The sequence below is a fragment of the Indicator indicator genome, chromosome 22 (genome assembly GCF_027791375.1).
Source record: "Indicator indicator isolate 239-I01 chromosome 22, UM_Iind_1.1, whole genome shotgun sequence".
NCBI lineage: Eukaryota > Metazoa > Chordata > Aves > Piciformes > Indicatoridae > Indicator > Indicator indicator.
Window position 1 is genome coordinate 17,830,831 of NC_072031.1, and position 24,109 is coordinate 17,854,939.

The following is a 24,109-nucleotide window of genomic DNA, read 5'->3' on the forward strand; positions in this document are numbered from 1 at the left end:
CAGCTCACTGCAGCTGCTGTGTTCGGTTTTAATCCAGTACAAAAGGTGCTGGGGGCAGGTGGTGCCCCTCTTTACACTAATGAATACAGGGCGGGGGCAGGCAGGGCTGCCTCCCGGCTGCCGAGGGGCTCAGGTGTACTCGCAGAGGTGGCCGCAGCCAGCAGGGCAGTGGGAGCTGGTCTCCAGCCACTTCATGATGTGCTGGAGATGGCCCCCGTGGCTGCAGCCCTGGCACCAGACAAAGAGCCCCTTCACCACGTGGTGACAGACGGCACACATGCTGGCACACTGCCGACACCTGCACCAGAGAGAAGGGAGAGCAACAGTGGGGCTGCCAGGGGGCTCAGGGAATCATCCTGGCTGGAAATCGAGATCACCCAGTCCAGCCACCCACCCAACCCCATCATGGACACCAAACCATGGCCCCAAGGGCCACAGCCACACCTTTCTGGAACACCTCCAGGGATGGGGACTCCACCACCTCCCTGGGCAGCCTCTTCCAGTCCCTGACCATTCTTGCAGCAAAGAAATTTTTCCTCCTCTCCAAACTAACCCTCCCCTGGCACAATTTCAGGCCATTGCCTCTCCTGTCCCTTGTTCCTAGGGAGCAGAGTCCAAGCCCCAGCTGGCTCCAGCCTCCTCTCAGGGAGCTGCAGAGAGCAATGAGGTCTCCCTCAGCCTCCTCTTCTCCAGGCTCAACACCCCCAGCTCCCTCAGCTGCTCCTCCCCAGCCCTCTTCTCCAAACCCTTCCCCGCCTTTGTTGCCCTTCTCTGACCTGCTCCAGCCCTCAATGTCCTTCTTGGGGTGAGGAGCCCAGAACTGAATCCAGGATTTGAGTTGTAGCCTCAGCAGTGCCCAGCACAGAGGCACAGTCCCTGCCCTGCTCCTGCTGCCAGCCCATTGCTGCTCCAGGCCAGGCTGCTGCTGCCCTTCTTGCCCACCTGGGCACTCCCTGGCTCCTCTTCAGCTGCTGGCACCCAGCACCCCCAGGCCCTTCTCTGATGGGCACTTTGCAGCCACTCTGCCCCAGCCTGGAGCCTTCCTGGGGTTGTGAGCCAAGGGCAGGACCCAGCTTGCTCTTGGCCCTGTCGAACCTCATCCATTGGCCTCAGTCATGGATCCAGCCTGGACAGATCTCTTTACAAAGCCTTCCTACCCTCCAGCAGATCAACACTGCCACCCAATTTAGTGTTGTCTGCAAACTTACTGAGGTACCAAGCCTCCTGCCCCTGCAGCCCTTCTGGGGCTCCTCTTGGTGAGCAGGGCATGGTCCCTACCTCCCTGCCTGCTCCCTGCCCTCACCTGTCACAGATCCAGCCCCGGTTGCTCATGGGCCTCTTGCAGTTGCTGCAGTTGATGTGCAGGGTGGTGGAGGCCTGGTTGAGGCAGTTGATAGCACGGCAGGTGCTCAGCTTGATCACCTCATTGGAGATGTTCCAGAGCTGGAAGCGCTGCAGCAGGTCGATGTAGGATGTGTACCAATGCTCCTGGGGACGGTCACAAACAGCTCCACCTCAGCATTCCCCCCAGACTCCCTTTGGGAGCACAGCTCTGTGTCTCCAAGGCAAGGGGAACTGCTCTATGGTGCTGGGCAAGATGGATCCTTCCCTAGATCAACAAGCCAAGGCCACTTCCCCACCTTGGCCCTGGGGATACCACCTCCTGCCAGGACTGGTGGTAGAGCAGCCAGTGAGCTACCAGGGCTCCTGGAGCTGCCCACCCTGGGCTAGAGAGCAGGCATGGGAGGGGCTGGAGGAGAGGGGAGGTGCCCAGAGCCCAGGCAAGATCCCATCAGTTGGGATGTGTCTTGATAGGACCCAGAGGTGCTGTGCTACTGCACATGGCAGGGTTACTGCCCTGGGTGTGAGGGGAAGGGCAAGTTCCTTGGCAAGCAGGCAGGTGGGAGGGAGGGAGGAAAGGGGGAAGGAAGGGAGGGAAGAAGGGAGGCAGGCAGGGAGGCAGGCAGGGAGGGAGGGAAGAAGGGAGGCAGGCAGGCAGCACCCTTCCCCCCGTGGCGCACCTGCGTCTGGTCATCGATCTCCCTGCGGATGCGGTCCCCCAGCACCACCAGCACGGACACGGCGGTCTGCACGTCGCCCTGCTCGGCGTAGAAGCGCAGCGTGTCGCGCACGATGGGGCTGAAGAAGTCGGGGGGCAGGCGGTTCTCGTACAGCGAGTGGGAGATGGAGATGAGCGAGAAGGACTCCACGGGGGTCAGCGACACCGTCTCGGCCTCATTGCCGCTGACGTGGGGCGAGTCGGCCTTGTCCTGCAGGTGGTCCAGGGCCGAGGGGTTGTCCACGATCTCGTGGCGCAGGGGGAAGGCCTCCTGGGGCAGGCTGTACTCCTGCTCCTCGGCTGGGGGCAGAGCGGGCGGTCAGCGGGCAGCAGGGGGTGCCCAGCGCCCCCCGGCGGCCTGCACTCACCGTGGGGGTTCTCATGGTCCATCATGTACAGCTCGTCCTCATCTGCCTCCACGTCCCCCAGCAGGTAGTCTGCAGGGACGTCGCTGCCCTCTGTCTCCTCGTTGTCTGTGTGCCCAAGGAGACAGAAATCCACATGGAGCCACACAACTGCTGAGGTTGGCAGAGTCCTTGGAGCTCATCCAGGCCAACCACTCGCCCAGAGCTCACAACCACTGCTGCTGAGCCACTACCACCAAACCACCTCCCTCAGCACTACAGCCAGGTGGCTTTGAACACCTCCAGGGGTGAGGACTCCACCACCTCCCTGGGCAGCCTGGGACAGTGCCTGAGAGGCCTTGCTAGAAAGGAATTGTCCCTCACATCCAACCTGAACTTCCCCTGGAGCAACTTGAGGACATTTCCTCTTGTCCTGTCCCTTGTTCCTGTCCTGGCTCATCTTCAGCTGCTGTCAACCAGCACCTCCAGGGCCTTCTCTGCCAAGCAGCTCTCCAGCCCTTCTGCCCCCAGCCTGGAGCCTTCATGGGATTGTTGTGACCCAAGTGCAACACTTGGCCTTCTTGACCCTCATTCCACTGGCCTCAGCCCATGGATCCAGCCTGGCCAGGTCCCTCTACAGAGCCTCAGCTAATCCCCCTCAGGCACAAAGCTGGATCCACATCCCCTGTGCTTCCCTAGAGGGCTCAGCTTCCCACTGCAGTCACATTCCTGGCACCCACAGCCATCGCTTGTGGGGCCACAGGGGTAAAGTGTCCTCCTGCAATGCCCTGAAGCTTGGTGTGCTTCATTGGGAGCTGCAGCAGGTCCAATCCCTCCAACCTACAGGAAAAATCCACCAGCTGAACCCATCTGGAGGCCATCTGCAGCAGAGGCCTGGCCCAGAGCCATTACCCTCGTTGTTGATCAGGGTGGAGGAGGAATCCATCAGGATGTTCTCCGTGCGGCTCTCTCCTTTGCTGCGGTCCAGCCTGGAGTCGCTGCCCAGCCCCGAGGGGATGTCCTTCAGGTTGAAGCTGCCAAAGAAGCCAAATTTAAGTCACAGAAGCTGACAGCTTCCACTTCAGCCAGCAAAGAGCCTGGTTGGAGGTGTCCAGCTGTGATCTGAACTGGTGCCTCTGCACCCCCACCACAGAGGTGCCCACAAAGGTCTCCCTGAAGACTTTCAGAGTGGAGCACAGACTCCTGACTCCAGCCCCTCACATCAACACCCACCTCAGAGGGAGGCAAACAGCAGCTGCCTCACCACAGGCTGCTTTGCTCTGTGTCATGCAGCACCACTCTTGGACCTCACCAAGGAAAAGAATGGGGTGAAGCAGGGGTGAGCCCTTCAGCTTCTGCCCCACCTGGCTGCACAGCTTGGTCAAGGAAAGTCTCCTCTGATGTCAGCCAAGGATTTGCCACTCACCCTGGGAACCCAGCCCAGCTAATGTGGAGTTCTCAGCCCTCACCTTTTGATGACATCAAGAAGAGTTAAAACAAGTTCTGCTTCATGGGAAGCAGAAAAACAAGTTCTGCTTCATCAGCCCACGATGGGACTCTCACAGAGCTGGGCTGTTCCTCTGCCTTTGAAAGGCAGAAGCCAACCTCTCCACACCAGCAGCTCTGGCTCCAGCTCAGCTTTCAAGTCACAGTAACTAACCAGAGGACTCCAAGGGTGGCACCAGCCCCACGCCAAACTTCCTTTCAAGGTGGGAAGGGAGTGGTGCACAGGCTCAAGGCCAGGCTGACCACTCACTTCTCACACCCCATGGGAAAAGGCGGTGTTCAGATGATCATAGAATGGCTTGGGTTGGAAGGGACCTTCAAGATGACCCAGTTCCAACCACTGCCATGGGCAGGGACACCTCCCACCAGCACAGCTTGCTCAAGGCCTCATCCAGCTTGGCCTTCAACACCTCCCTGGGCAACCTGTGCCAGTGTCTCCCCACCCTCACTCCAAACAATTTCTTCCTCCTCTCCACTCTCACTCTCCCCTCTCCCAGCTCCAAGCCATTGTTACTCATCTTGGCACTCCCAGTCCTTGTCCAAAGTTCCTCCCCAGCTCTCCTGCAGCCCCTTCAGGTACTGGAAGGTTGCTCTACGGTCTCCCTGGAGCCTTCTCTTCTCCAGGCTGAACAGCCCCAGCCTGTCCCCACATGGGAGGTTCTCCAGCCCTCATGGCCCACTGACAACCCTGTATGGCCCAAAGTTGGGGGAGAGCCCTCCCTGCTCCCACCCTGCACCTCCAGCTCCTCTCCAGTTACCTGTTCATGAGTGGGAGGGTGGTGCTGCCCTTGCCCATGCTGTGGTTGAGGTTGGTGGAGGACACAGTGCCCAAGCTGGAGTAGATAATCCGCAGCATTGTCCACGTTTGAGCCACCTGCGTGAGACAACCTGACCTTCAGGCAGGCTCTGAAGCAGGCCCCTGGCCACAGCTCCCATTGCTGACCAGGGAGGTGGGCAGCATCTCAGCAGGGTCCAGATGGTGTGATTCTTGTAGGCAGCAACAAGTGGAATGGGTTTGGTGCCTGCTGGAGGTAGGCACAGCCAGCCAGAGAGCTGCTCTCCAGCTTGAGTGCTGGGCCTCAACCTGACAGCACCTTGGTGCTGGGGTTGTGTCTGGGAAGGCTTCGAGAGCAGGGCAGTGGGGAAGCTCCTGGAAGGAGCTTTGAGAGGCTCAGAGAATCATGAAGGTTGGAAAAGACCTCAATGACTATCAAGTCCAACCTTCTACCCAACAGCTCCATGACCTGAAGTGCCACATCTGCTTGTCACCTCCAGAGACAGGGACTCCACTCCTCCACCTCCAGCTCGGACCCACCAGGGGCAGTCAGTGCCTCTGTGCTACTAGAGCTAAGAAGGGAAACCTGCTGGGCAAGCTCCTTTGGTTTTGGGAGCAATTTTGTGTTGGGAAGGAGTTAGATGTGGGAGAGAGAACCACCCAGCCACCAAGATCAGTGAGGAAGGAGGAGGAGCAGGCTGGAGCAGCCATTCCCTTGGGGCCCCTGTGAGACAGCAGCCTGAGTCCTTACAGATCACCAGTGGGGCAGAGTCCCACCTGTGGCCCATGGAGGACTTCATGCTGGGGGCAGGGGACTGCTTCCAAAGAGGTCCATGGCTCCCACCCAGGCTGGAACAGTCTGTCACTGGGAGGATTCCAGCCTGTGGAAGGGACTCATGCTGGCCAGGAGAAGCCCATGGAGGAATGTCTCCATGGGAGGGACACCACAGTGCCACAGGGCAGGATGTTGAGGAGCTTCCTCCTCCTTGAGGAGGAAGGGGCAGCAAAACCAACAACCTGGGGCCAACCACAACCCCCATTCCCTGTCCCCAGCTCTGCTGGAGAGGAGGATTTAGAGAAGTGGGAGCAGAACTGGGCCTGGGAGGCCAGGAGGGCTGGGGGAAGAGTTGTAGCTGTCACTGTCTTGGCTCTGAGCCAGCTGGTGACCTACTGGTGGCTTTGTCTGAATTAAATGGATTTGGTTTCTCCAAGTCCTGCACATGGCCTGGTGTCAAGATTGGGGCCAGTCTTGTTCAACATCTTCAGCAACAACCTGGATGAAGGCACAGAGTGGACTCTCAGCCAGTTTCCTGCTGATACAGAACTGTGAGGGGTGGCTGGCACCCAGCCACGCTGTGCTGCCACCCAGTGAGACCTGGCCAGCCTGGAGAGCAACCTCATGAAGTTCAGCAAGGGCAGGTTTAGGATCCTGCCCCTGGGGAGGAACAACCTCCTGCAGCAGGACAGGTGAGGTGGGACCTGCTGGGCAGCAGCTCCATGGAGAAGGACCTGGGAGTGCTCTGTGTTAAGTTCCCCATGAGGCAGAAATGTGCCCTTCTGACCAAGAAGGCAAAGGGGGTCCTGGGGAACATGAGGAAGAGAGTGGTCAGCAGGGCAAGGGAGGTTCTCTTTTACCCTATGGAGGCCACACCTGGAGTCCTGGGTCTAGTTCTGGGTTTCCCAGTTCAGGAGAGACAGGGAACTCCTGGAGAGAGTCCAGGGGAGGCTCCAAAGCTGCTGAGGTGCCCTGCTTTAGCAGGGGGTTGGACTGGATGATCTCCAGAGGTCCCTTCCAGTCCCACCATGCTGGCACTCTGTCATAACTGGCGACTATGTCCTCCCTGTCCTTTGCCTTGTCTCTCAAGCCTTTAGCTGCATTTTCTCCTATATCCACCCCACCAATGATGGCAGGAATGGCCAAGCACCTCCAGGGTGCTCCACTGGCCAGGCACCTCCAGGGTGCTTTGTTGGCCAAGCCCCTTCACGGCGCTTTGTGGGCCAAGCCCCTTCACGGCGCTTTGTGGGCCAAGCCCCGCCATGGTGCTTTGCTGGCCAGGCACCTCCCTTGTGCTTTGTGGACCAAGCATCTCCAGGATGCTTTGTGGACCAAGCATCTCCAGGATGCTTTGTGGACCAAGCATCTCCAGGATGCTTTGTGGACCAAGCATCTCCAGGATGCTTTGTGGACCAAGCATCTCCAGGATGCTTTGTGGACCAAGCCCCTCCGCAGTGCTTTGCTGGGCTGCCCCCTCCACGCTGCTGTGTTGCTGCCTGGCTTTGCCTATCCTGCAGCACCCTTCCAGCCCAACTCTCCAGGCTGCGCCTGCGCTGCGCAGCCCCCGGCCCCAGCCTCACCTGGTTGCGTTCCAGGCCCTTGGCCACCTTGGCGTTGTGGTCACAGAGGTCGGGCAGGGGCCGGCCGGCCAGGGCGTACTGCTTGGCGGTGTGCACGAACCAGTCCATGCTGCTGCTCTCTACCTCGCTCTCGAAGACGCTGAGGGCGCTGGAGGAGGAGATGAACTCGAACTGCTCGGTGGGGTCCAGCTTGCGCTTGAAGAAGATGGGGTGGCGCCGGTCGCCTGGGTAGGGCTTGCGGTTGGAGTCGGCGCAGACCAAGCTCTCCTTGGCGGCGAAGGCCAGGTCCCCGTAGAGGCTGTAGCAGAGCCCCTCGGGGTTGGCGCGCTCGATGGGCTGGCTGGCGTCCTTGAAGATGTGCTGGTAGAGGGTGCTGTCCTTGGAACCCGACAGCAGGAAGTAGGGGTCGTGCAGGTGGCGCCAGACGATGCCAGTGGTGACGTCCTTGTGCTCCTCGAACATGGCAGAGGGGATGAAGGGCCGGCGCACGTCCCACACGTAGATGTTGTGGTCCACCATCATGGAGCAGGTGGCCAGGTGGTGCTTGCACTCCGGCCGCCACTTCACCCGCGCCACCGAGGCGATGGTCTGCACGCAGTAGATCTCCTTGGCCCGCGTCGTGTTCATGTCCCACACCTTCACCATCTTGTCCCGGCCACCCGTGGCCAGCCAGCCCCTGCCACCGGCGTGCACAAAGGCGGTGAGAGGCCACTTCGGGCCAGGGCCTGTGCCCCTCACACCTCCCCTCTCCTGCCTCAGCACAAGGTGGATGTCACCAAGCCGCGGGGAGGTGGCTGGGCTGTAGCCACAGCCTCCCACACCTGCCTCTGCTCTCTGATCACCAGGCTGGGCCATTCCCCTCCTCCCTGCCACCAGTTATGGGCCTGAGACCTTAGAGCCACGCTCAGAAAGGCTCCAAGCCACACCAGTTCCCTCCACCTCTGCTTTCCATGTGCCAGGCCCAACAAAAAGGGAAGAGGCCACCTTGAGCTTCTTTCAGCACCCCTCTCGGCTACTGAGGAGCGAGAGGGGGGCCTGCACAACACAAAAAGCTGTTTTCAGGTGCACTTCAACAACCCCTGGAGTAAGGCAGGAGAAAAACTCCATCAAAGCCAAGGTGTGGAGCAGAGCAGCTGTGCAGAGCCCTCCTCAAGGCAACCAGAGGGGTGAGAGGCAGCTCTGATACCTGGGGCAAGACAGCAGCTTGGTACAGCTGCCCACCAGCCATCCAGTGCGTCAGAAAGCCCCAACATGCCAAAAACCTAAACCAAAATACCCCAACACAGCCCAAAATACTCTAAGCAATCACTGCTGCCATCTTCCACCAATGCCCAGTCCCTGGCCTAAGGGGCCAGGGTATCAGAGACTCCTACTTCCACCCTTGAAAGGTCTCAGCTCTGTTTCTAGAGTCATGGAATTGTTTTGGGTGGAAGAGACCTTTAAGCTCACCAAATCCAAGCCTTACCCCAGCACTGCCAGGGCACCACTGAGCCATGGCCCTCAGCACCACAGCTACACAGCTCTGGAACCCCTCCAGGGATGGGGACTCCACCATTGCCCTGGGCAGCCTGGGCCAGGCCTGGACAACCCTCAAGGGGAAGAAATTGTTCCTCATGGCCAACCTGAACCTCCCTGGTGCAGTTTGAGACCATTTCCTTTTGTCCTTGGGACAAGAGCCCAACTCTCCCTGGCTTCAGCCTCCTTTCAGGGAGTTGTAGAGTGCCAGAAGGTCTCCCCTCAGCCTCCTCTTCCCAATTCTCTCATCTGCTCCTCCCCAGTGCTGTTTTCCAGACTGTTCCCCACCTTCACTGCCCTTCTCTGGACCTGCTCCAGCCCTCAATGTCCTTCTTAGAGTGAGGGGCCCAAAACCGACCCTGGGATTTGAGCTGCAGCTTCCCCAGTGCTGAGAAGAGTAAGCCACCCCCTGCCCTACGGATGGAGGAAGGCTTCTCGCTCATCCCTGCCAATGCTGAGTGGCTGGCAGTGCCCAGCCCCAGCCCCACCTGTCCTCTGGGTGCCAGTCACAGCAGAAGACAGGTCCGTTGTGGGCGGTGAACATCCTCTCGTAGCGGTCGGGCCGGCGGATGTCCCACAGCTGCACGTTGCCATTCTCGAAGGTGGCAGCGAAGGTGAAGTAGTCTCTGATGCTGAACTGCACGTCACGGACGCTCTCCGACTGGCCTGGGGGGCACACAGGGGACAGCCACTGCCACACAGCCCCAGCAAAGCTCCAAAGCACACTGCAAGAGCAACGGGGGTCTCCAGCCCAGAGCAAAGCAGAAACAGGGAGCAATGTGGCCACCTCACACCTCCCCTGTGGGTGTCCACCCTGCTGCCAGGCAGCAAAAATGCCACCAAAGGATCTCCCAGCCCTTTCTTGGCCTGCTCTGGGGGTTGTGTCCTAAGCAAAACCTCCTCCTGGGCACAGGGAAGGGGACAAGTCCCCAGGCGCTGCCTCTCTTCAGGCTAAGGGACCAAGCAAGAGCCCTGTGCCTTCCTGAGGCCACATCTGGAGTCCTGGGTCCAGTTCTGGGCTCCCCAGTTCAGGAGAGACAGAGAAGTGCTGGAGAGAGTCCAGGGGAGGCTGCAGAGCTGCTGAGGGGCCTGGAGCAGCTCTGTGAGCAGCAAAGGCTGAGAGCCCTGGGGCTGAGAGCCTGCAGAAGAGCAGCCCCAGAGGGCAGCTGAGCAATGCTCAGCAAGAGCTAAAGGAGCTGTGGGTAGGGGGCAAGAGGCTGGGGCCAGACTCTGCTCAGTGGTGCCCAGGGCCAGCACAAGGGGCAAGGGGCACAAAGTGGCAGGCAGGAGGTTGGATGTGAGCAGGAGGAGAAAGTTGTTTGGTGTGAGGGTGCTGGAGGGCTGGAGCAGGCTGGCCAGAGAGGTTGTGGAGTGTCCTTGTGTGGAGAGCTTCCAACCCCCCCTGGGCATTGTGCTCCTGGGCATTGTGCTGTGGGTGCCCTGCTGGGGCTGGGCTTGGACTGGGTGAGCTCCAGAGGTCCCTTCCAGCCCCCACCCTGCTGGGGCTCTGTGCCCCTTACCAGAGAAGGTGCTGACGGAGTCCTTCTTGCGCAGGTCGAAGCACTTCATGTAGCCATCCTGGGAGCCACTGAGCAGCATGTAGACCTCGGTGGGGTGGAAGCAGACCTTGTTGACTGTCCGCTTGTGCTCGGTGAAGAGCTGGTCCTGCTTGTTGCGGGAAGGCTTGCCCAGGTTCCAGGTGACCACCACGCCGTTGGTGGCAGCAGTGGCCAGCAGGTTCTCGTCCATCTGGTGCCACACCACGTCGGCGCAGCTGAAGTTGAGGGAGGGCTTGCGGCCCACCCGCAGGTTCAGCTTCTCCACGAACTGCTCCTCCTCGATGGAGTAGATCTTGAAGATGTTGCGCCCAGCCACCACCACCTGGGCGGCGTCGCGGCAGACGCTGATGGCGTTGGCAGGGGCGTCCAGGTGGCAGAACATGGTCCTGCCCGTCAGGGCGTTGCCCCCCAGGGCCGTGCTGACCCTGGCCATCTTCTCCATGGCGGTCCTGGAGGCGCAGTCCCCTCTCCGGGAGCAGGCTCGGGGGGCGCTATCCACGCAGGCTGCATTCACGCCCGCGCGGCCGCCCTGCTCCGCCTCAGCCAGAGCTGGCCCGGGACAGGCTCGGCTCCTGCGGCTCCTGGCAGGCCCAGGTGGCTTCCACCACAGCCTTCTGTGGCCACATCAACAGATTGTGGAGGTGAGAAGACACAGCCTGGATGCTACCGGAGACAGAGACACAGCTCCGTGCCAGGCTTCTGCTGCTGGCTGCAGGTCCCTCTCAGGGAGCTCCTCAAAGCCTTTGCCGGGTTCCTTGTGCCCCGCTCTGTGCAGCCCCCCGAGATGCTCTGCTGAGGAGAGTGGCTGCTGCTGGTGCTACAGGAGGTCAACTCCAGCAACACGGACCAGGCTGAGCAGCATGTCCAGCAAGGCTGGGTGACACGAGGCTGCAGTCATCTCTGTGTGGTGCTCCCTGTGCCCCAAAGCCCTGCAACAACCACAAGCAGGGCTCACCCTGCTTCTCTAGCAGAGGGGGGACAGCAGCTCCCCTCCTAGGCACACGCCAGGCCAAGCTCTTGCCCTGGCACTACCCTCTGCCAGTCCCTCCGCCCTTGCCTTGCCAGCCGCCCCCCCAGCCCCCTCATAGCCCACATTCCACCCTCCTCAAGGCCTCCTCCTACCCTTCTCAGAGTCCCCTCAGGGCAATTCAGCCCTCCAGGACCCACTCCTGCCCCTCCTTAGGTCCCCCTCAGAGTCTCCTCACATCTGATAGTGCCCACAGGATCCTCTCTCACAGCTTCTTAGCCCCTCACAGCCCACCCAGAGCCCCTTCATATCCCATAGACCTCTCAGAGCCCCTTCCCACCCCGAGGGCCCCCGCAAAGCCTCTTCCTGCCCCATAGTTCATTTAGGATCCTCTCAGAGCTCCTCAACTCTCCTGGGACCCCTCCCACTCACAGGGCATCCTCAGGACCCTCTCTTGCTCCTCAGAGTCCCCTCCCGCACCTCAGTGCCCCCTCAGAGCATCCTTCTACCCCATAATCCCCTCTCTGACTTCCTAGAGCCCTGCCCCATCCTTCACCGCCTCTTCAGGACCCCTTCTTGCCTCTCAGAGCCTCCTCCTGACCCAAGGGTGCCTCAGGACTCTCCCTCTCAGAGCTCCCCAGACTCCGAGCCCCCTCCCGCCCCTCAGGGCTTCCTCAGGACCCCCTCTTTCCCATCAGGTCCCCGTCCTGTCCCTCAGGGCATCCTCACATCCTCCTCCTGCACCATAGTCCCCTCAGGACCCTCTCTGAGCTCCCCAGCCCACTCTGGGATCCCACCCGCTCCTCAGACCTTCCTCACAATCCCCTGAGACCCTCCCTGAGAAACTCCAGGGCCCCCTCGCGCCACACAGACTCCTCACGGGATCCTCTCTCAGAGCTTCTCAGCTCCGCAAGGACCTCTCCCTCCCGCTCTCCAGGGCCCTCCGCCACTGACCACCGCCAGCCCTTTCCCGTCCGCAGCCCTGCTGCCGATGACCGTACCAGAGCCGGCGGAGCCCCGCGGGCAGCCCGAGCCGCCCAGGCCCCGCCGCGGAAACGGCTCAGAGCCCTGCCCACTCTTCCGGGGCACGACACGCCCACTTCCGGCTGTGTCCTACTCACTTCCGGTTCTGTCCCGCTCACTTCCGGCCTCGAACCCAAGCCTGCCCTCCCCAGAGGGCGGCCCCGCCTCCGGCCTGGCCCCGCCCCTGAATCAAGCCCCGCCCCCGAGACGGAGCAGGGGGAAATGGGAGGTGCAAGACTGGGACATGGGGGAGTAAGGGAGGGTATGGGGTGTAAGGGGGGATACGGGGTGTAAGGGAGGGTATGGGGGTGTAAGGGAGGGTATGGGGTGTAAGGGGGATATGGGGTGTAAGGGGGGATATGGGGTGTAAGGGGGGATACGGGGTGTAAGGGAGGGTATGGGGTGTAAGGGGGATATGGGGTGTAAGGGGGGATATGGGATGTAAGGGAGGATATGGGGGTGTAAGGGGGATATGGGGTGTAAGGGAGGGTATGGGGTGTAAGGGGGATATGGGGGTGTAAGGGAGGGATATGGGGGTGTAAGGGAGGGTATGGGGGTGTAAGGGGGATATGGGGTGTAAGGGGGATATGGGGGTGTAAGGGAGGGATATGGGGGTGTAAGGGGGATATGGGGTGTAAGGGAGGATATGGGGTGTAAGGGGGGATATGGGATGTAAGGGAGGATATGGGGGTGTAAGGGGGATATGGGGGTGTAAGGGGGGATATGGGGTGTAAGGGAGGGTATGGGGTGTAAGGGGGATATGGGGTGTAAGGGGGGATATGGGGTGTAAGGGAGGATATGGGGGTGTAAGGGGGATATGGGGTGTAAGGGAGGGTATGGGGTGTAAGGGGGATATGGGGGTGTAAGGGAGGGATATGGGGGTGTAAGGGGGATATGGGGTGTAAGGGGGATATGGGGTGTAAGGGGGGATATGGGGGTGTAAGGGGGATATGGGGTGTAAGGGGGATATGGGGGTGTAAGGGGGGATATGGGGTGTAAGGGGGATATGGGGGTGTAAGGGGGATATGGGGGTGTAAGGGGGATATGGGGTGTAAGGGGGATATGGGGTGTAAGGGGGATATGGGGTGTAAGGGGGATATGGGGGTGTAAGGGGGATATGGGGTGTAAGGGGGATATGGGGTGTAAGGGGGATATGGGGTGTAAGGGAGGGTATGGGGGTGTAAGGGGGATATGGGGTGTAAGGGGGATATGGGGTGTAAGGGGGATATGGGGTGTAAGGGAGGATATGGGGTGTAAGGGGTATATGGGGTGTAAGGGGGATATGGGGGTGTAAGGGGGGATATGGGGGTGTAAGGGAGGATATGGGGTGTAAGGGGTATATGGGGTGTAAGGGAGGGTATGGGGGTGTAAGGGGGGATATGGGGTGTAAGGGGGATATGGGGTGTAAGGGGTATATGGGGTGTAAGGGAGGATATGGGGTGTAAGGGGGATATGGGGTGTAAGGGGGGTGATATGGGGTGTAAGGGGGATATGGGGTGTAAGGGGTATATGGGGTGTAAGGGGGATATGGGGTGTAAGGGGGTATATGGGGTGTAAGGGGTAGGGTGTATGGGGGTGTAAGGGGGTATATGGGGTGTAAGGGGTATATGGGGTGTAAGGGGGATATGGGGGTGTAAGGGGGGATATGGGGTGTAAGGGAGGATATGGGGTGTAAGGGGGGATATGGGGTGTAAGGGGGATATGGGGTGTAAGGGGTATATGGGGTGTAAGGGAGGGTATGGGGGTGTAAGGGGTATATGGGGTGTAAGGGAGGGTATGGGGTGTAAGGGTATGGGGTGTAAGGGGTATATGGGGTGTAAGGGGGTATGGGGTATGGGGTTGTAAGGGGGTATATGGGGTGTAAGGGGGATATGGGTGTAAGGGGGATATGGGGTGTAAGGGGGTATATGGGGTGTAAGGGGATATGGGGGTGTAAGGGGTATATGGGGTTGTAAGGGAGGGTATGTGGGGTGTAAGGGGGTATATGGGGTGTAAGGGGTATATGGGGTGTAAGGGGGATATGGGGTGTAAGGGGGGATATGGGATGTAAGGGAGGATATGGGGTGTAAGGGGGTATATGGGGTGTAAGGGAGGATATGGGGGTGTAAGGGGTATATGGGGTGTAAGGGGTATATGGGGTGTAAGGGGGATATGGGGTGTAAGGGGTATATGGGATGTAAGGGAGGATATGGGGTGTAAGGGGGTATATGGGGTGTAAGGGGGATATGGGGTGTAAGGGGTATATGGGGTGTAAGGGGGATATGGGGTGTAAGGGGGATATGGGGTGTAAGGCGGATATGGGGTGTAAAGGGGGATATGGGGTGTCAGAAGGGGATATGGGGTGTAGGGGAGGACATGGGGTGTAAGGGAGGATATGGGGGTGTCAGAAGGGGATGTGGGCTGTAAGAAGAGATATGGGGGAGTCGGGGAGCTTTGGGGGTGTCAGGAGTGAAATGAGATTGTTGGGGGGAAACGGGGGTGTAAGGGGGAGATTTGGGGTGAAATGGAGGTGTCAGAAGGGGCTATGCGGTCTGAGGGGGGATATGGGGGTGTAAGGGATATATGGGGGTGTTAGGAGAGGATAAAGGGGATGTCAGGTGGTATTTGGGGGTGTCAGGGATGTAGTGGGAGTGCCAGGAGGGAAATGGGGGTGCAAGGGGGGATATGCAGGTGGAAGGGGCGAAATGGGGGTGTGAGCAGCATATGGGGTGCCAGGGGGGATATGGTGGTGTCAGGGGAGTTCGGGGTGCATTGGGGATAGGGGTGCAGGACAGATGTGAGGTCTGAGGAGGAGTGGGGGTGCAGGGGGGAATTGAGGGTGTCAGGGGAGTATGAGGTGCATTAGGGGTACAGGTGTGTGGGGGGAATGGAGGTGGGGGGGATGTGGAGTGCATGAAGGGTGCATGAGGCACGGGGGGAAAACTGGGGTGTCGTGGGCAATATGAGGTGTATGAGGGGTGAGGGTGCCAGGGAGAGGTGGGGTTCGGGGTCAAAATGGGGGTGTCAGCTGGAACAGGAGGTGCATTACAGGGTGGATGTGTGTAGGAGTAACTGGGGGTATTGAGGGGAGAAAAATGGGGGACGAGGGTACAAGGGGTGTGCTAGGGCTGGGGGTGCCAGGGAGATGTGGGGTGCAGGGGTGGGGGTGCAAGGGAGGAATGTGGGGTACATTTGAGACAGTGCTGGGGGATGTGGGGGCTGAGGTGGGGCTGGAGGTGCAGGGGGGAAGATGGGGTACAGTGAGGAGGGGGCTATAGGGGTGCCAGGGTGCATTGGGGTGAGGGTGTAGGGGAGGATATTGGGGTGCCAGGGGGCTATGGGGTGCAATGGGGATGGCAGGAGGATATGGGATGCAGTGTTAGTGGGTACAACAGGGAAAATGGGGGTGTCAGGGGGATACGGGGCGCACTGGGGTGCAGGGATGGACTGGGAGGGCACTGGGCTGTGGGGCTGCTTGGGAGGCTTTAGAGGTGCCCTGACTAGGGGGTGCACGGTGGGGCGGCCCTGCAGGGAGATAGAGAGGTACCCTGCGGGGTGCCCTGGGGGATTAAGGGGGGATGCAGTAAGGGTTGTGGGGACCCCCCCAGCTCAGGGACTGCCCTTGTCCTGTGGGACCCTGAGGCTGCCCATGGCTGATGGCACCCCGCAGCTACAGCTGGCATCTTCAGGGGCGAAGGGGGGGGCCCTCCATGCACCACAGCCCTGCCCTTCGCACGGGCACCAGCGGGTTTGGGGCGCAGGCAGAGGGTGCTCCACGCCCTGGCAGTGCCGCCCTGTCCCACGGCGCAGTGACTCCAGGTGAAGCCCAACCCCTCCCTTCCCGAGGGCCTGGAGGCTCCTTTGCGGCGTTTTGGGGCCAGAAAGAGGCGTTCTGGACAAAGAAGGGCAGGAGGCAGCGGGTGGTGGTGCAGCAGTTCCTTCCCGCCCGGTACAAAGGCAAACGGAACCGAAGCGTGTCCGTGGCCCTGCCCCTGCCCACGGCCCTGCCCACGCTCCTCCCGGAGCCGCCTGGACAGCCAGGGCGGCAGCAGGGGCAGCCACCAAGCCCTGTGGGCACCCTGTGCCCACTTTGGCTTGACCCAGGGGTCCCCCCGCGGCTTGCAGTTGGCATCGGGATGATGGCTTTCCAGCTGGAAGCGTGGTGGCAGTGGCAGCGTGTCCTGGGTGCCACCTCCCGCCTCGGCTCTGTGTCGCTGCTGTCCCCACGCTTGCTCTGGCTTGGCACCAGCCCCCCCCAGGATGTTCCATCCCAGCCGGGGGTCAGGGCACTCCTTGGTGTCACATCCCCCAGGGATGCCAACCAGGAGACAGCAGGGTGCCCAGGGCGAGGGCCAAGGCTGCCGGGGGAGGATCCAGCCAGAGCAAAGCCGCGCGGAGGGGCCGAGTGGGGACTGTCATTTTGTCACCGTGCCCCGCGGGTGCCCCCCGAGTGCCCCCCGGGTGCCCTGGTACCTGCCGTACCACGAGACTGAAGCAAGCGAGCATGCGAGGGCGGGGGGCGAGCGGCGGAGGAGAGCATCCCAGTGACCAGGAGGGAGCACCGGGCACCCCACGGGCACAGCTGGGGGGCACACGCAGCACGGGGGGAGATGGCTCAGTGACCCACGGTGGGGGAAGGGTGCGAGGGAACCCATCCAGCCTCTGCCACCACCCGTGGGTGCCAAAAACAAGCATGGTCCTCGTCCATCCCTGGGAGCAGCTAGTGGTCCTCAAGAGCATCCTTTGATCCCCAGGAGAATCCTTGGTGGTAGGGCCACTGCCATCCTGGGGGCATCCCCGGTGGTGCCTTCCTGGGGGCATCCCTGGTGGCGCCATCTTGGGACATCCTTGGTGGTGCCATCCTGGCACCAGGGTGGCAGCAGGATGTGCCCAGGACGGGGATCACCCCAGCCTTTCCTTCCCACGCTGGGTTTCCCTGGCTCCCATTCGTCCATCCAGAGGGCACTGGCAGGACACTGGGCAGAGGACAGGCGACGGCGTTGGGGGAGAATTTACAGGGGGGCTCCGGTGAGGGGTGAGCCTGTCCCCCGTCGTGTGTCCCCGCCAGGAGCCCCGTGTCCCTCCGGGGTGTCGCGGCAGGGGGTGTCTGGGGTCAGCGGCGCGGTGCGAGTCTCCCGGCAGCCGGCGAGGAGCGGGGGGGTGGGGGGGGTGTGCGGGCAGGGGGGCGGCGGTGGGGCGGGAGCGGGGCCGGGGCCGGTCTTGGTCCTATTCGATCACCATGCAGCACGGGAGGTGCTGCGAGAAGTACTTGAAGAGCTCCGGGGTGGCCCCGGGGCAGTTGGTGAGCTCCAGCTCCTCCAGCTCCTGCAGCTGCACCAGCCCGGACAGCCCGGTGGTGGTCAGCAAGGGGCAACCTGCGAGGGCACAGGGCATGTTGGCACCCCCAAAACCCCACAGCACCCCAAAACCCCACAGCACCCCAAAGAAGTAGCACCCAAAATCCCAGCACCCCTCCAAAATAATGTCCCCAGACTCATCATCCCCGCAAAACAGCACTCCGAACACACCAGCACCCCAAAAAGTCCCCAGCACCCCAAAGAGACAGCACCCCAAATCTCAGCATCCTCCCAAATAGCACTCCAAACACAACAGCATGCCACACCCAGCACCCAAAAAAACTGCACCCCAAAAAAATAGCACCCAAACCCCCATCACCCCCCAAAAGAACACCCCAAAAGAACACCCCAAAACCTATCATCCCCCAAAGAGTACCCCAACAACAGCATCCCAAACACAGCACCCAACCCAAACCCAACACCCCAAAGAAATAGCACCCAAACCCCCATCACCCCCAAAAAATAACACCCCAAAACCTATCATCCCTCCCAAAGAGTACCCCCAAAACCAACAGAATCCCAAACCCAGCACCCAAAACCTCAGCACCCCAAAGAAATAGCAACCCAAACCCCAGCACCCCAAACACACCAGCACCCCAAAACCACAGCACCTCTAAACTCATCATCCCACCAAAACAGCACCCAAAACGCCAGGGTCTCCTCCAGATAGCACCCCAAAACCATCATCCCCCCAAAATGACACTCCAAAACCCTTCACTCCCAAAATAACACCCAGAAACTGATCACCCCCCCAAAACAACACCCCATGCCCCATCACTCCCCAAAACATCACCCCCAAACCAACACCCCAAAACCCATCACCCCCAAACCAACACCCCAAACCCCATCACCCTCCAAAATAACACCCCAAAACCCATCACCCCCAAAAGAACATCCCAAACCCCAGCACCCCTCGAAATAACATCCAGAAATCCATCACCCCCTCAAACCAACACCCCAAACCCAATCACTCCTCAAAAAACACTCCAAAACTTGTCACCCCCCAAACCCCATCACCCCCCCAAACCAATACCCCAAAACCCTTCACCCCCAAAAATAACACCCAGAAACTGATCATGCCCCCAAAACAACACCCCAAACCCCATCACCACCCCCAAACATCCCCCCAAAACTCCAGCACCCAAGAGCCCAGCCCTGTGCTGAACCCTGGGGAGCTGTGCTGGAGGTGGGTGCAGAGAGAACCCCAGAGCTGTGCCCAGAGCTGACCCCAGAGCTGTGCCCTGGGCTGTCCTCAAGGCTGTCCTCAGGACTGACCCCACAGCTGACCCCAGGGCTGTCTCCAGGGCTGTCCCCAGAGCTGACCCCAGAGCTGTCCCCAGGGCTGTCCTCAAGGCTGTCCCCAGGGCTGTCCTCAAGGCTGACCCCAGAGCTGACCCCAGGGCTGTCCCCAGGGCTGTTCCTGGTGCTGTCCCCAGGGCTGTGCCCCGGGCTGTCCCCATGGCTGTGCCCAGAGCTGTTGCTGTCCCCACAGCCGGGGGGGGACGACCCCCAGCCAGGGCAGCAGGGGCTGCTCACCAGCCAGCGAGAGGAGCCTCAGGCTGCCCATGCCCAGGAGATGCTTGAGGCCAAAATCCTGCACCTGGAAAAGAGACAGGATGGGAGCGGGGGGGGGATGGGGGGGCTCCATAGGGGGGCAGCTCTGGAACTGGGGGGCTCAGTGTCACTGCAGCAGAGGGCTGGGGGCTGGGGCAGGAGCAGGATGCTGGAGTTGGTGCTGGGGTTGGGAGCTCCGGGCTGGGAACTGGGGCAGGATGCTAGGTACCGGGAACTGAGTACTGGGGCAGGGTGCTGGGACAGGAGCTGGGTGCTGGGGCTGGGAGTTAGGAACTGGATACTGGGGTAAGGAACTGGGGACTGGGGCAGGATGCTGGAACTGGGTGCTGGGACAGCAGCTGAGTGCTGGGGCTGGGTGCTGGGGCAGGGTCATGTGGCTGGGTGCTGGGGCAGGGAGCTGGGGAAGGGTGCCAGGGCAAGGTGCAGGGTGTTGGGTACAGGGCCGGGGTGCAGGATGCTGGGTCAGGGAGCTGCATGCTGGGCCAGGGTGCCAGGCCAGGGAGCTGGGTGCTAGGCACAACCTCAGGGTGCTGGGGCAAGGTGCCAAGGCTGAGTTGTGCTGAGCTCACAGGAGCACAGACCCCACTCCTTCTCCACCTCCTGGCACTGAGTGTGGGGGGGTCTCCATCCAGCCTGAGGTGCCCACCCTAGGCTGGAGGCCCATCTGCAGGGAGGTGCCAGCTGCTCTGCCCACCCTCCCCACGTGGCAGGTGGGACAGGCAGGGCTGCATGCCCCCTGGCACCTACCTGGCAGCACCAGCGCAGGTAGAGGCTCCGCAGGGAGGACATAGTGGACAGGTAGCTGAGGCCAGTGTCGGTGATCCGCACACACCTGCGGGCACAGCGCGGCTCAGCGATGCCAGCAGCAGGGCACCGGCTTGGCATGGCACAGAATGGCAGCCAGGGCCATGGCCTTGCTGTGGTCCAGCATGGCTCAGCATGGTGTGGTATGGTTCCACATGGCATGATTTGGCATGGCATGGAATGGGTTAGCATGGCACGGCATGGCCTGGCACAGCTCAGCATGGCATGGCATGGTTCCACATGGCATGATTTGGCATGGCATGGCATGGGATGGAATGGAATGGGTTAGCATTGCATGGCATGGCACAGTTCAGCATGGCATGGCAGGGTTCCTCATGGTATGATATGACATGGCATGGAACAGCTTAGCATGGCATGGCATGGCATGGTATGGCACAGCACACCTCAGTTCTACATGGCATGACGTGACATGACATGCCATGGCATGACATGCCTTGGCACTGCTTGGCATGCCTCAGCATGGTTTGGCGTGGCATAGAAAGCTTCAGCTCAGAATGCTGTGACATAGCATGCCATGGCTTGGCATGGCTTGGCATGGTATGACATGGCATGGCACACCGCAGCATGGCATGGCATAGCCTGGGCAGGACGTGGCACGGCATGGCATGGTTTAACATTGCATGGCATGACAGCCTGGCATGGGATGGCATTTGATGGCTTGCCATGGCACGACAGGGCACAATGTGCCTTAGCACTGCTCAACGTTCCTCAGCATGGCAGAGCATGGCACAGCAACATGCTATGGTATGGTATGGCATGGCAGGGCTTGGCATGGCACAGTGTGCCTTGTCCACTGCTTGGTAAGCCCCAACATGGCTGGGCCTGGCATGGAACACCTCAGCTCCGAATGCTATGGGATGGTCTGAAATGACAGCATGAGATGGCATGGCTTGGCATGGCATGACATTCCTTGGCACTGCTTGGCATGCCTCAGCATGGCCTGGCATGGCATAGCCTCAACATGGTGTGGCATGGCATGACACATTGTAGCATGGCACAACAGCATGGCCTGGCATGGTGTGGCACAGCATGCCTTGGCATTGCTCAGCATGGCTCGGCATAGCTTGGCATGGCATAGCTCAGCATGCCATGGCATGGGTTGGCATGCCAGGACATTCCTTGTCAACTGCTTGGCACAGCTCAGCATGGCACAGCTCTAAACAGCATGCCATGGCATGACATGATAGCATGGCATGGGACAGCATGGCATGGCACAGCATACCTTGGCACTGCTCTACATTCCTCATCATGGCTTGGCATGGCATGGCACTGCTCAGCATTCCATGGCATGGCTTAGCATGTCATGGCATAACTCAGCATGATATTGCATGGCTTGGCATGGCACAGCTCAGAATGCCATGGCCTGGCTTGGCACTACAGGACATGCCTTGTCCCTGGCTTGGCAAACCTCAGCATAGCACGGCTTAGCATGGCACAGCATGGCATGGCACAGCATGCCTTGGCACTGCTCTACATTCCTCAGCATGGCTTGGTATAGCCTGGCACAGCTCAGAATGCCATGGCCTGGCTTGGCATGACAGAACATGTATTGTCCCTGCATGGCACAGGCTGACACAGGCCAGCAAAGGCTGGCACAGGCTAGCACAGGCTGGCACTGGCTAGCACAGACTGGCACAGGCCAGCACAGGCTGGCACTGTCCGGCACTGTCCAGCATAGGCTTGCACAGGCTGGTACTGGCCAGCACAGGCTGGCACAGGCTGGTACTGGCTGGCACTGGCTGGCACTGGCTGGCACAGGCAGGCTTTGTCTGGCACAGACTGGCACTGTCCAGCACTGTCCAGCACAGGCTGGCACAGGCGCGGTACCTGTCGAGCACCAGCTCCTCCAGCTTGTGCAGGTCGCAGGCGATGTACTCCAGGGCCATGTCGGTGATCCGCGGGCACCAGGACAGGTCGAGGCTGCGCAGCTTCCGCAGGTTCTCGGCCACCAGCTCCACGCCGTCGTCGGTGACCTTGGAGCAGCCGGAGAGGCTGAGCACGCTCAGGTTGGGCAGGCTGTGCACCATGTTGACCACGCCGTGGTTGGTGATCTCCCAGCAGGAGTTGAGGCGCAGGGTGTGGGTGGTGTAGCCCTGCTTGGCCGTGAAGTACGCCAGGGCCGTGTCCGTGACGTGGTAAGCCTGCAGGTTGAGCTCGGCCAGGTTGGGCAGCAGCTGCGAGATGGCAGCGATGGCGTCGTCGGCCACGTTGATGCAGTCGCTGACGCTCAGCGCCGTGATGCGAGCGTTCAGGCTGGACCACAGCCCTGCCTCCGTGAAGTCGTTGCAGCCGGACAGCTCCAGTCTCACCACGCCCTGCATCTGCTCCAGCATTACCTGCCGGGGGAGCCACAAGATTCAGGGGGTGCCAGGCGCCGCCGCTGCCCACCCCATGCCCGCGCCCCGGCGCCTGCTCAGCCCCTCCCAGGCATCTCCTGCTCAGCTCCTTCCAGACTTCTCCTGCTTAGCCCCTTCCAGGCTTCTCCTGCTCAGTCCCTTCCAACTTCTGCTCAGCCACTTCCAGGCTTCTCCTGCTCAGCCCCCTCCAAGCTTCTCCTGCTCAGCCCCTCCCAGGCATCTTCCTGCTCAGCTGATTTCAAGCTTCTCCTGCTCAGCCTCTTCCAGGCTTGTCCTGCTCAGCCCCTTCAAGCTTCTCCTGCTGCTCCCAGGCTTGTGTGAGGCTAAACTTCTTCCTGGCATTACCCCAGCACTGGAGCAGCACTTTCCTCCAGGATGTGTCCCAGGAGGGGACAGGGTGGGACCCCTTGCTGCCAGGCTGGGCACTGCTCTGGGAGGATGCAGCTGTAGAGCAGCTGGTGCTGGGTTTGGCCATCACATGGTGCAGGGGACCTTGCCTGGCATGAGCTGCCCCATCTCTGCCCCACAGGTGACTCCTTTGCTGAGGAGCAGCCAGCCAAGCAAGGATGTCCCCATGCCTTGAGCCTCTCATGCTGCCCACCACCCATGCAGTGTGATCGCCTTGGTGGCAGCATCCACAAGCAGCAGGGATGCCACCTCCACCACCACCAGCACCCTCAACCCCCGCCCACTGCAGGTTGCAGCCCACCCCCATCCAGACAAGGCCTCCTGGTGCTGCCCACACCCATGGGGCAGCCGTGCCAGCTGCCTGCTCCTTGCCTGGTGGCCAGACAAAGCTCTGAGCCCTCAGCCATGTGCCCCGGGACACCAGGAAAGGACCCATTGTGGCCACACCTCAAGCCCTTTGGTCACCTTTCTGTGGTCACCTACCTCTAGCCCTGCATCCGTGATGGTCGATCTCTTAAGGCTCATGGACTTGACTCCTTTCTTGGAGAGGGGATAGTTGTCAATGAACTCACAAATGTCCAGGTCGGAGACCCCCACCAGGCAGAAGCCCTCGAAGCCGCGCACGGCAAAGCCCTGCAGGCTGACGAACTCCTTCTCCCCGCCGGGCAGGACGTTGTAGAGCTCCTTGGTGTGCAGGACGGGGGTCAGGCCCACCCAGAACTTGGGCTGGTAGAGCACCCGGCGCCAGGCTTTGCACACCTGCGCCAGGACGCACTTCTCGCACGCCGAAAAGTACCAGAACAGGCGGTTGAGGATCTTCTCGTCCACCGCCAGCTGCCTCTCTGCGGGCGAGCCCGGCCCCCGCTCCGGGCAGGGCTGCTCCGAGCCTGCGCCAGCGCTCAGTCCCGCCAGGGGCGCGCCGGGAGGGGAGGAGACGCCGCCCAGAGCGGCCAAGGAGAGCGGGGAGGCCAGGCTGGGGACGGGCAGGTCGCTGTGCTGGGCTAAGGCCGGGCTGAGGATGGCAGGCACGGAGGAAGGCTGGCACAGGCGGTTCTTGACGGCGGGGGTGCCTTTGGTGATGCTGGCGGAGCCGAGGCCGTTGGCTTGGGTGGGGATCTTCACCAGTCCATTGCGGGGCAAACATGGGGGCTTGGTGTCGCCGTTTCTCGGGCTCGACATCTTCCACAGGTCTCTCTGCAAGGCAGGAGAGGTGTGAGGGGAGGGTGGGCAGGGCTGGCAAATGTCATGGCACTGGTGGGGTGGAGACCCTGGAGGTCATAGATTCATAGAATGGTTGGGGTTGGAAGGGAGTTTCAAAATCATCCAGAGCCAACCCCCTGCCATGGGCAGGGACACCTCCCACCAGCACAGCTTGCTCAAGGCCTCATCCAGCCTGGCCTGGAACACCTCCAGGCAGGAGGCAGCCACAGCCTCCCTGGGCAACCTGTGCCAGTGTCTCCCCTGTCCCTGGGCAGGGCTGGGAAGTGTGATGGGGATGGAGACCC

General features: G+C 60.9%; 2 protein-coding genes across 2 annotated transcripts; both read right to left on the reverse strand.

Moving 5' to 3' along the window:
• Positions 1-103: 103 nt before the first annotated feature.
• Positions 104-10,555, reverse strand: WDR24 (WD repeat domain 24). Its single transcript, XM_054390981.1, has 9 exons — positions 10,075-10,555; positions 9,043-9,220; positions 7,040-7,715; positions 4,668-4,783; positions 3,316-3,437; positions 2,428-2,532; positions 2,022-2,359; positions 1,304-1,488; positions 104-298 (listed from the first exon to the last, which is right to left on the reverse strand). Exons 1-9 carry the CDS (start codon positions 10,553-10,555, stop codon positions 130-132), a joined length of 2,370 nt encoding a protein of 789 aa, XP_054246956.1. The 3' UTR covers positions 104-129.
• A 6,753-nt stretch (positions 10,556-17,308) lies between these two features.
• FBXL16 (F-box and leucine rich repeat protein 16) lies at positions 17,309-23,873 on the reverse strand. The gene is made up of 5 exons (XM_054391006.1): positions 23,088-23,873; positions 21,667-22,175; positions 19,762-19,846; positions 18,976-19,039; positions 17,309-17,457 (listed from the first exon to the last, which is right to left on the reverse strand). The coding sequence occupies exons 1-5, from the start codon at positions 23,781-23,783 to the stop codon at positions 17,309-17,311; spliced, it is 1,503 nt and encodes a 500-aa protein (XP_054246981.1). The 5' UTR covers positions 23,784-23,873.
• Between the last annotated feature and the right edge of the window lie 236 nt (positions 23,874-24,109).